The following is a 12,076-nucleotide window of genomic DNA, read 5'->3' as shown; positions in this document are numbered from 1 at the left end:
GTGCGAGTGGGAGTGGGAGAATGAAACAGAACATTCAAGTGTCAAAGTGACAGTTCTGAAATTGATTGCAGAGACCATTGGACCATTGTGTGTGTGCTCGGTCCGGGTGATAAATACTTCTCGGGCGAGACAGCTTTAGAAAGACTTACCCCAAGAGTCATTGGGTTATCTCTTGAAGTCGAAGTGCTCGTCAGAGATACACACCAAGATAGTAGCTGGCTCGGTTCTCTATATCAATATGTGTAAACATGTACGATGATCGACAGCCGCCACGTGGTGACAAAGCTGTTGATGATGTTCATGCGCAGTCGATTGTCATGATGTGTAGGTTCCCCGCATAAACCATACCAGCAGAGGAGTGCTGGAGAACCCATCCCTGTTTTGGTTTGGCTTTTAGTATCGGTGTGGAATATAAATTGTATGTGGAAAATTGCATAAATTCTTGGCATTGCTACGCGTATTGGAATTGAATCGATACATAAACACTCAGGCCAGAGTTATTAGAGATACATACAGATGTACAGATGTATGTAAGGCCCCGTTGCCTGTCAAAAATCGCCAAACAAATCGAATACGATACAGAGGACGGAACGGAACGGAACGGGACGGTACGGTACGGCACGGGACTGAGGGTGAGCGAAAGAGATGGCAATTGCGTGCCTAACGAACGTAACAAATGCACAAAGCAGAAAATAAGGAAATTTATGGACGCGTCCCCAACAAGAGCAGAAGGTGACCAACACCTGGAGCCAGCCGCTGGCGCATTCACAGTCGAAGCCCCAGTCCAACGAAATAAATGAAGTGCCATGTGAAAATATTTCACACGTGCTAAGGTCCGCCGCTCTAAACATGAGTTCTGGCTACAATTTGTGATTGTATTGGGGGCTTGTTGTTGCCAGGCTGGCTTGGTCTGGTTGTTGTTTCGGTCTCCATTAGATACAAATCGGCGGTGCTGTTGCGGTTCATTAATTCCGCGGCGTTTGACAAATGCAGCGCCAGGAAACGACAGCCACAGAAACCAAGGCGACCCACCGACAACTCGACAACCCGGCAATGACGACCGACCCATGGACTGATTTGAATACATATGTATGTATGTATGTATGTACTCGTACACACAATATCGCTTTCTGCCTTCTGCTTTCAGTCGATGTGCGGGCCATTTGCATTTTTAAACGATTTTCCCATTTGGGGTTCTTGGGGTATTTTGTCTCTTCTTCATTGTCGCTGGTACAATTATGTAAGAAACCGCTGATATATATTTTTCTTTGGGACATTTCGGGTTGGACTGTCAGCATTTGAACCCACCGCAATCAGCGATAAGGAGAAGCCGGGACGAGGAGCTCGCTGAGAGACGGAGAGAGAGAGAGAGAGAGAGAGAGAGCGAGAGCGAGAGGGGGACGCTGTAAAGCATAACTGCACATGTTTCGATTGCCACGCCCCGTACATAATTTCAGCATACCAAGGCAGCGGCAGAACCGAAGAGCTGCGGGCGGGGAGGGGCGGCTGGTGTGCTGTGTAGCGGTTCTTGAGTGGCCCCCCCGCACTTGTGTGCCTGGCAATGCATGAAAATTAATGTTTGCAATCTGTAAAATCCTGTAAAGCGTAACTCAAATTTGCAACAAAAAGAAAAACACTCACACACACACATGCACAGGCACACGGACTGGAATCTGGAAGCTGGAAGACCGCTCTCCTGCTATTAGTGGTGGAAGCTTTATCAATCGATACCGATACCGATGATTACTGATGGCTATCGCTGTCCTTAAGAACTCTCTCTCCCACGAGCAGATCATTCCTCGATAGGGACCGGCACGCGAACTGCCATCTCTAGACAGTCACCGCCAAAAGCGTTTTTGCATCGGTTTTTCTTTTCTCTTATTCGTTTATTTTTGTTTGCCGTCATCTTACATTAACACTGTTACATGGTTTTATTTTTATTTTGTCCAATTTATTCGCGCCGCGGAAACGTCGGGCAGCGCCAAGGCGAAGCGGCAGCATACCCTCACAGCGCAGGGCGGCCGCAAAAGGAGCAACGCAATGGGCAGGGTCCTAGCATTCGGAAAGAGTATGGCGTCATCGGTGCGGCGATTGGTTTTGGGGATTTTTTAAATTTTAATTAAAATTGTGGCCAAGTGAAATTTTTGCGCTCTTCGGTGTGGAAGGAAGCCCCGTTCCACAGTTGCACCGTTCGGCTGGCCAGGCTCCACTCCCTCCCAGCACATTGCTGTGGCTGTTGCTGTGGCTGCTGCATGTTGCATGTGTTGCAGGTTTTACAAGACGGGCGACATGTACAACATGCTTGTTTCTTTTTCTCCATCTCGCACACACACACAGCCACAGCCACAGATACAGAGTCGCACTGGCATAAAGCGAAATGATCGACGACGTTGCAAAGTATTAAAGTCAGCGCGACACAATCTGCATATTAAAGAAAAACGCAAAAAAGAATAACTGCAACAGCAACAGCAACTTGTTGCACAGACACATGCGCATATCCAGAAATTAATACACGCCTGACAGGCTCACAATCAGAGTTGCAACTGCAGCGGAGACTGCGAGTGTGGCTCGAACCGGACTGGCACTGGCACTGGCACTGGCACTGGCACTGGCTTGGCCCAAACAAACCGTCCATGCAGGTGTTTGGCCCGGCCTAGAGAACCGGAAGAGACTGGACAGGACATTGCTCTGTATCACGCTCCCCCCATCTCTCTCTCTCTCTCTCTGTCTGTCTCTCGATGTGCCGCCATTACAGCTGATTGGATTAGCTGTGAATTGTGCCAATTCATGCTGCTGCTGCTGCCACAGGCAGCCTTTTGCATTTTGCACTTGGTTTTTTATTTTTTGTGTGCCCGAGTATACGAGTACTCGTATATATCGCCATATGCATTTTGGTTGAACTTTTGCCACAACATCCGCTGTGCTGTGCTGCGCTGCGAGTCGGGGAGACAAATTCAAATGAAATGTGGCATATGTAACATATGCAACCCGCTCCGCCCCCACCCCTTGTTCGGCAGACTTTGCCGCTCGACAACAAAAACTTATTGATAGACTTGGGCTTACTTGATTTTACTTACAAAACCAGAAAGGAAGCATGCAGATGAATCGATATAGCGGTCCGATTCGCACTCCATTTTTCGGCTTTTGATTGAGTTATCTTCAGAAGAAACTGGATTTTCCACGGATCGCTCCAATGGAAGCCGATAGAAACTATGTGGGGATTGCATATAGGGTCTATATTATCAAGGGTTTATCGTAAAACCGATTGCTCAGGTGATTTCCGAACTTTTGCAGACCCACTGGGTATCAAATTGCAGAGGGAAAACGCATGTACGACTATGAATAATTTCCGCGAAATGTTCAGTTTTAAATACTGGAAGCCAGAACAGTGCCAGGGCCAGTGGTTCGGGGTAGTAATATATAATATATATCGTAGTACTATAAAGGGGACCAACCATAAAAGGCTTTCCACTCGTTGCATCAACAGTAGCAGAGGCGAAAATGAAGCTTACCCTAATTCTAATGGAGTTCATGCTCCTGACAGTGGGAAACTCTTGGGTGCACTTCAAAACTCTTGAACCAGGCGCAGGTGACTCCCTCCTCCTCGTGCAAGCTCTCTTTTTCGCCAGAGGTTATCTTTGCAATTATTTCAGATGGAGGCTGCAAGGGCCCCAACGGCGACATGGTTGTCCTTGGAATGCAGGATGACCCGGATGTCTGCGGGGCTTTCCATTGCCAAAACGATAGCGGCGACGTACTCATCCACTAGCAAGTATCGCCCAAGTTCCAGTCTCTCAACTGACAAGCAAACGTTTTGAATCTCTTATTCTGATACTGATTCTCCTCTAATGCTTCTGTACAGCTGCCAGATCCCTGCTGCGTTCGCAGACTGCGCGGATACTGGCGTGTCGTCAGCCAGGCCCTGGCCCGAATGCTGTTGGACGTGCGTCGAACTAATAGACTGCGCAAAAGAAGAAACACAAGTAAAACCAGACGGTCCCATTACATAGATCCGCATTTCCAAGGTCCGCCAGATCTGATCGTCGCAACCGGAATGGGATCACTATTGAACCAGCCATAGGACAAAGCCAATAAATTTATAAGTCTGATACGATAATCCAACATAATCACATCAGGCTTCCGTCTGCCTGTGAGGGTTGTTTGTCCTACGGTTGCCGCTTGAGGATCCCATCGGAGTTGGTTTGAGTTGTGCTTAAAGCTGCTTATCGATGAAATGCGGAAGATTCAGCGATCGGAGGCCCATGAGTCACCGGCAGGCGACAGAAGGCGGTCCAAGTATAGAGACAGGGGACAAGTATCTCAGAATAGGCATTGGCGAGATACAGATACAAGTCGGGGCAAGTGAGTGATTCAAGCCGAAAGGTATTTGCTCTGCTGTTGTACGGGAAGACGCCTTGGCTACGTTTGCAAATATGCGAGATCCGAGATGGGAGATGGGAGATGCGAGATGGGATAGGGAGGCAGCAGATACATTTCAGCGTTACAATTTCCGAAATTCCTTTTCAATAGAATGTCAACTGTTGAAATTGTTTGTGGGGCTGTTGCTGCTGCCGCTGCTGCCGTGTCCGTTGAGTACTTAGTCCGCTGCCAGTCAGCGCTGTTTTCAGTGATTTTCTTTAGTTTGCTTTGGTTTGCTTTAGTTTGATTTGGTCTTGTATCTTTTTATAAACGTATGTATCTGTATCTGTATCTGTGTCTGTGCTGCTTCTGCTGCCTTTTGTAATGCAATTGAACTAAATGTGGCGACTGCGTGTGACATTTATTCTCCTGCGACCGCTGCTCCTCCTCCTCCTCCTCCCCCTCCTCCTGCTGCTGCTGCTGCTGGTCCTCCTCATCTTCCTCTCATGGCAAGCCATAGAAAAACGTCAAGCAGCTGAATGTGAAGCTGAAGCTGATGAGCATGTATCTGTATCTATCAGAGCGTCGCCTCAACGCCACTGTCGCTGTCGCTGTCGTCGCAGCCGCGGCCGCTGCCACTGCCACTGCCTTGTGGCCAATGTAGCGCAACCATTGATGAAAGCTGAAAGCGACCCAAGAGTTGGTCATTGAACTGGCTGCCTGCCCCTCCCCAGCCCCCTTTGGGGCTCCCATTGTGCCACCATCTTCCTCCACCTCTGCTCCTGCTTCTGCGTCTGCGTCTGCGTGTGCGTGTGCTGTGATTTGTCTCTGGCCGAGAAGCAGATGAAATGAAAACTAAAGCATTTAAGTAGTTCGATGGGGACAGACACCAGCAAATGGCTCTTATGCCGCGTTATCTGCGCGTTAATTGTTTTGCTTTTGGTCTTTTTCGGTTGCGGCAAAAGGCGGCAACGAAGCCAAAGAATCGAAGAGAGTGGCGCAGTGGATGTGGAGGGAGAAATTTAGAGGAAATTTCAGTATCTATGCAGTTGGCATAGCCGACATACCCCATACCCTAGACCAAAGGGAAAACTTGGCAGCGCCACGTCTGAAGTGTCAATTCTGAAATGTGACTCGTCTCCAACGACTTTCGGTGTCGCGAGGGTCTTGTCTTCCTTTCCAACCGTCCTTCGGCGCGCTCTCTTGGCTCTGCCTTGGCAAATGAACAAAAATGTTTCTTGGTTTCTTTTTCTGTTCTGTTCAGTTCTGTTCTGTTGGGCTTTTGGCCGAATAACATTCCCGTTCCGAGAACGGAAATACATGCGACATCCAATCGAACGGGTGGGTTCCCTCCAGGCCGAGTCATTGGCAGAGCACCTTTGCACTCGCACTCGCACTCGCCGTTTGCCTAATGCGATGCAACGACAGGCCTTAATGCACTGATCCCAGTGCGAAATCATTTAACATTTCATTGAACTATTCCCCATGCCTCTCACTCTATTCGAATCTCTCTCTCCCTCTCTCTCTGTTGGCATATCAATTATTTGGTGACGAGTGCGCTTTAAAATACATTTCAAAACTCTGAATACTGAATCAGAGTGCTCTCTACCTTAGAGATGGAAGGGCATATGGGTTTTGAATAGTGTTTCGTGATCGATTGGCAGGAAGTTCAGCAAATAATGGAGTTCCTGGGTAGCAGGGACTTTGGTTCCATCCGGATTGAGCAGGGCGGAGGAAGAGGTGTATGAGACCGAGACCCTTGACCAGACCCTTGGCCTGATTGTTCCATTTTTGGGTATTTGGGTTCTGTAGCGATAGAGGAAGGGCCACTAGTCTGGGTGATCGCGGGGGTAGGGAGACGCAGACGGAGACGAAGACAAGACCCATTTCCATTCCACTCCATGCTCCCCACCTCGCCTCGTTATAAATTGCGTATGCAGGCCCCTTGGTCAGTTTCTGAATACAAATCTACGCGTTTTACATACGAAAAAGAGGCGACACGGACACCCTTCCCCAACTACTGATCCTCCCCCCCCGCCACACTACTGTATTTATGGTAAATGAATGGAATTTGTAATCAATTCTAAGCGAGTCACTGTCGTTGGCCAGGTTGCTGCTGGTTGGGGCTGGGGCTGGGTTTTATAGTGTTATTTTTACCGCTTGCCTGCTCTCTGGCCTATGGGGCTCTGCTATTCTAGTGGCCAATAATTAAGATTCAATTCAATGCAATTGCATTGCCATAAAAGAAATGGAGCCCCAATTGCATTTTAGGCAAAATTGTGTATGCAGGGCTGCAGCGCTAGACATCCAATTACAGGGAGCTCCGGCAATAAAACTATACCGAAACCGAATTGAATTGCATTGCATTCGGTATTCGGCTGGGAGCATAACCTGAGCTCCATTTCCAATTGGATTGGTTGCGGTCCGAGGGATTGGGCCCACGAGAGGCAGGCGAAGAAGAAAGTGCCCCACCGTCTCCCCTGTCCGTGTCCGAGGCAGTGTTTGTTGTGGGGCTAATTGTCTGTATTGATTAAGTCGCTTGTCACAAATTGTCATATGATCCAATTGGAATATGAAATGAATAGTTAATGCTTTAATGGGATCGTCATTATGTGTATTGATAGAGCTCGCGGCTCGCTCCGGCTTCAACTTTCGAAAACTGTGCGGCATTTGGCTAACTCAATTATGTCCCCCGACTCGTATTAACTATGCTTCTACCCGAGGGTTGGGGGGAGTCTGAGGTGGGGCACTTGTGGGGTTTCACTTTCACAATGCGGCAGACAGATATGAGTGAGAGACCCATGGCTGGTTGGAGATACAGAACAGCAATTGACAGTTATAGATACACATGTATCTGTATCTGTATCTGTATCTGTAGCTGTATCTATAGATGTAGCTGCTAACTATAACTGCAGCTGTCAACCAGTTGTCGACAACAACGACGACGACGCCTCTCCTCTGCGGTTCATTGGCTTCTGGCTTGCACTCAGGAGAATAATGAAAATATTGAATAGCTGGCCGCCTTTTCGGGGCCGATATGCGAGTATCTGTGTGTGTCCGAGTATCTGCGGGTCTTTTGTGCGGCCATGAGGTAAAAGAATTATGACCGTGCAAGTTATTAATCATTTGTGTGTGACGTTGTAAATGCTCACGCCTCCTGCCCCCCTCCGCGGGGGCCTTGGGGCGTGAAAGTCATAATAATTTATTCAGCATAGACACATAACTTTTAACTCTAACAAAACCACAAAAAAGGTTAGAAAGAGAGACTGTAGAGGGGGAGAGTAAGAGTGATACTGGGTGGGTCTGTTATTTCCCCCCTCTTTTAACTCAGTTGCAGCGCGTGCTCCGCCACACAGTCCATAAATAAATATAGTACCCAACAAGCCATCAGCAAAGAGCAAACAAAAATGACCATAAATTTGACTTAACATCAATTAAAATACTCTCCATACCTGCGCGTACAGTCCGCTATTTAAATTGGAACCTAAGTCGTTGTCGTCGCAAGTAATTTGGAATTTATTCCTCGGGAATTATGAGCAGAATAATTAATCAATCGAAAAGACAGAGAACGGCACTATAATCACGAAAAGTCATGTATATTGTTCTGCCAGAAACAGGATCATTTGTTTCCATCCGAGTTTTACTTTCAATCTTGGTCACCGGGGCCGGGGTTTGGCCAACAGAAATCTGTTAAATTTGGATCAGGTTTTCCGCCAAACTATATTTAAAATAGTCAAATATCTGTGGTGGTTCGAAACACTTGCATTTGGTATATGACAAATTGGCAATCGAGCCGCGGCCTGCCAGAGCGAGTGGCGGTGCAGCAGCTGCTTTTGCTTCAGCCTCAGCTTCAGCTTCATTCGAGATCTGTTCGGGCCGAGAGTCAATTAGAATAAATTAAGGAAAGACAAAAACGTTTGATACAGGTGAAATCCAGGTGCCGCCGACCACAAATTTAAATGAAAGAGACCCCGAACAAAGCCAAAAGCAACAAACACAGCGACACAACGACACACAGATACAGATACAGATACAGATGCCAGATACATTGGGCACAAAATCTGAATTCGAACCGTTTGAATCCAAATTGAGGTTTAATTTTCATTGTCTCTGTGCCTGTTAGCAGAAGAATATCGAAAGCGAGAGAGAGGGACAAAACCCGTTCTGATTTTGAGATCGGCTGGATTTCCAAATCCCTACCCTCTCCCCCCACTCACTCCCTTCCTGGCACCCTCCGATAGTTTTATATCATTTATATAGCGGACCGCTTTCGTTGGTCACTTTTGTTGACTTAATTTATTGACATTAGTGTTTCTCCTTCGCCTTCTCCTTCTCTTTCGACTTCTATTTTGTATTTGGATTGGGATTTCGGTTTTCTTATTTTTCAGCTGTTGTTGTTGTTGGTATTTTTTTGATTTCTGTTTTATTTTATTTGATTATAGCTCTTGATTTGCCTTTTATGTAAAAATATTTTGTGTGTTCATGCATTCTTGGACGACAGACAGAAGGACAAGCACCTGACTTCGATACTGATACCAATCCGGTTCGATTTCGTTGGAGTTTCTGTTTCTCAACAGCTGTTGGGCCTCGGAGCTCGGAGTTCGGAGCTCGGGGCAGGCAGGGCTGTGGATACGTGGATGCCACTGAGATAAGGCTAATGAGATTATGTCTCTGCGATATGCGTTTGATTTAGTCATGGACCAACTCAGCCGCCGATAAATATAGATTCGATAGAGATATACAGAGGGAAGGGGACACTGGGGACACTGGCTCGTATGATAAATTTATTTATTTCTCCCCGAAAGTAATTAATTTTATACGATTCATAAAATTGCACAATTCTTTGATGAAAGCCATCAAATGCTTGATGCCCACTCCTCTGCCGCCTCTGCCTCACCTGGTCGCATGTTGTACCGACCACAAACAGTTCGTTTCCCTGCCACGTTAGTGTGTGTCTTAACTGGGCTAAAAATACGCGCAGACATTAAACTTTTGGGACTTGATAATAAATGTTTTCGGTATTTATGAAATGGAAACAAGCGGGGAAGGAGCGCCTGGCTGTGTCCGAAGACTTGAATACCCTAACAGAATTATGGAAATTAAGGATTAAGGATAATTGAGGAGCGAAGCGAGTGGTTCATATAGCCTATAGCCTTAATAACTGTGCTCTGTGATGTCCTATAAGCTTTAGGGATCTCCTTTTTGGGCGCCTCAACCTTCTGTTCTAAATCGTTGTACTCCGAGGCAGAGTATCTAAAAATGCAACAAGAGAAACCCCACGCCACGCCGCGCCACGCACAACGCCCACGCGGAGGCTTTAATAGTTGAGGGAAATTAAAAGTGAAACAAGAAAATGTCAAATTTATGTCTATTAGAAAACTTACTCACCTCCCCACACCCCATTGGTAGCTGGAATTCTGCGGCACCTCGTAGCAGGAAGCGGCACAGCACAGCCATTTAGATATATGCACTTCAAGAGACTTTTCCATCCCCATCTCCGACCGAATGTGTTCGTTCTCCGTAAGTTGTTTCTATTTAAAATGTTTTTTTGTTGTTGGACTTTTTCGAAATTATTTTTGTTGACAATTTATTAGCGGAGATTAGGCTTTGGTATTTGTTTCTTTTGAGCACCGAATACTTTGTTGTTTCTGGTTTATTTTCGTTTATTTGCAAGTGAGTTGGATCGCCTTGTCACATTGTTGGGGGGGGGGGAGGGGGCTTTGCACATTGTTTGTTGGAATGATCTCTTGAAAAATGCTACCGAGCATCCGTGCTTGCTGTTGGCATAATTTGGCAGCAATTTGCTGTGAATTTGTCAGCGTATTTATGGAGAGATTTGGCTCGAATCTAAGTGATTTCCGACTGAAACTAGTCTCCTCCCCCTTAGGTGTTCCCAATTCAAGCGGATGGCTTCGATTCTCCGGTGTTTCCGCAAAGTTTTATTCACTTTAGTTCAGCTCAGGCTGGCTACTGGCAGCCAGGTGGACGGACCGGCGGCAACTGAATGTCAGGCTGCCACATGTCCGGGCACGAAGTCTCTCGCTCTCACAGCGCCAAGGGCCCAAGGACCCAGGACCCACGACCACAACCCCACAGGCAGCAGTTGGGCCAGCAATATAATTTTTTTATTCGCAAAAAGTAAAAACGATGACGAGTGCTCGGACAGGCGCCGCTGCGGGTATGTGGCGGCTCTGGCGGCTCTGGCGCCTGCGCAGGGCCCCAGTGGGTGGGGAAGGGGGCACTGGGTGCCCACATTTACGTGTATTTGCATTTGTTTGTGTTGTTGCAATACAGAAAAATTTCCGCATATCATGTTAATCGCCCAGATACACGCAATTGTTTTGCCTGCCCGCCGTAGCGCCCAAAAGTATGTCGCATTTACGAGTATTTTTCTGTTTGCCGCGTCGCATTCATTGTTTCCTCCATTTTGGCAATACATTGTGTCTTTGCACCAGCCCTCCCTCCCTGCCCATGGTCTGGTCCTGGCCTCTCGGCCACAAAAAGCACAGCCAGCCCTTGGCTGGAATTACGTTATTGCCTGTAATTAATTTTGGTGCTGGCATACATTTACGATCCACCGAAAACGCATTTGAATTTATTTCGTTTGTCGCGCGTTTTGTTTTGCATATTTGGGGGAGCCTCCTGCCCCTTCTCCTCCTCCTCCTCCTCGTCCTGGAAGGACCAGGACCAACAAAGAAGTGTGTGGTGGCGTAGCCTTGAATGAAGTTGTTGACCCTGTGCCTGTGCCAGCATGGAATTTGCAGATGTTGGAGCCCAGATTGGCGCTCCCCGATATTTACTTATGCTAATCCCTCTCTAGACTGGCGTAGATCCATAATTGATTACACATTTTCGGTTTAATATTTGCTATGCCCCAAATGAATACAGGAAACGGTGCCAGCAGAAAGCGGAATTGTGTCTGGCAATGCTGTTTGATGTACAGTCTACACCGGAAGAGAAGTCAGTTATCAAAATGTAAATCCCATCTTCCATCATACTTATGTACGAGTATCCAGAGTTTGGCTTACATTCCCAAGTCCTTCAGCTGTTAAATGTTGTAATTAGTTTAATTAACAGCAGAGCAACAAAGAGAGAGAGAGAGAGGGAACTGCACAAGGAGCAAAACTAACAAATAACGGTCATTAAGAGGGACTTACCGCCGCTCGAATGGCTGCCGGGAGACCGCAGACCGGGAGAGATGATGCCAAGTGCCATGATTAGCATAATTTCGGTGTTTTACGTGCGGGCGTGCCAAATGAAAGTGAAATTGGGGTCAAACGTGAAAAGTCCCCCTGCAGGGTGCGAGAGGGTGCACCGGAATCCTTGGGGAAATTAAGGGGAGAGCCTGAAGAAATCGCTGCCTTTGTTTAGTCGATGACAGGTCTGTCCTCTGGTGGATGACATATCGGGTTTCCATATTCTTTTGGAACCTTCTGTGGCTTTCCCAAAAACGTGTGGGACTGTGGGGCTTCTGCCCGGCCTGGCCCGCTGACTTTGGCTGGGTTCCAATTATCATCGTGACGGCGGCCACGGACTGCTGTGGCCGCAGGACTGTCAACTCCCAATTGAAGCATTAAGTGGAGCTCGCACATGTGCAGGCGAGTGCAGGAGTACTCCAGTGTAATTCCATGTCCCGAATTAATTAACCAGAAGGATAAGATACACAGTACAGTGCCACAGGACATGGACACGGACACGGACATGGACATGGGTGCGG

At 47.3% G+C, this 12,076-nt stretch overlaps 1 protein-coding gene across 2 annotated transcripts; it reads left to right on the top strand.

Annotated features, from left to right (window-relative positions):
• Nucleotides 1–3,114: 3,114 nt before the first annotated feature.
• On the top strand, nucleotides 3,115–4,117 carry LOC26534043 (uncharacterized). Of its 2 annotated transcripts, none has more exons than XR_004468698.1 (3): nucleotides 3,115–3,589; nucleotides 3,654–3,772; nucleotides 3,863–4,117. XR_004468698.1 is itself a non-coding variant. In XM_015179607.2 (3 exons), exons 1-3 carry the CDS (start codon nucleotides 3,502–3,504, stop codon nucleotides 4,008–4,010), a joined length of 351 nt encoding a protein of 116 aa, XP_015035093.2. In that variant the 5' UTR covers nucleotides 3,374–3,501; the 3' UTR covers nucleotides 4,011–4,117. The 2 variants fall into 2 exon arrangements, 1 of the variants encoding a protein (XP_015035093.2); XM_015179607.2 differs by having other exon boundaries at nucleotides 3,374–3,589; nucleotides 3,654–3,768.
• The last annotated feature ends 7,959 nt before the right edge of the window (nucleotides 4,118–12,076 follow it).

The sequence above is a fragment of the Drosophila pseudoobscura genome, chromosome 3 (genome assembly GCF_009870125.1).
Source record: "Drosophila pseudoobscura strain MV-25-SWS-2005 chromosome 3, UCI_Dpse_MV25, whole genome shotgun sequence".
Lineage (NCBI taxonomy): Eukaryota > Metazoa > Arthropoda > Insecta > Diptera > Drosophilidae > Drosophila > Drosophila pseudoobscura.
Note: the sequence above shows the minus strand (reverse complement) of the source record. Positions and strands in the feature narration are given on the sequence as shown.

What these genes read in the sequence shown, in the direction of transcription:
- LOC26534043 (XM_015179607.2), top strand. Translation starts at nt 3,502, where the DNA reads ATGAAGCTTACCCTAATTCTAATGGAGTTCATGCTCCTGACAGTGGGA. An exon ending in AACTCTTGAACCAGGCGCAG is followed by an intron (nt 3,590 to 3,653) that starts GTGACTCCCTCC and finishes CAATTATTTCAG; the next exon opens with ATGGAGGCTGCAAGGGCCCC. An exon ending in GGCGACGTACTCATCCACTA is followed by an intron (nt 3,769 to 3,862) that starts GCAAGTATCGCC and finishes GCTTCTGTACAG; the next exon opens with CTGCCAGATCCCTGCTGCGT.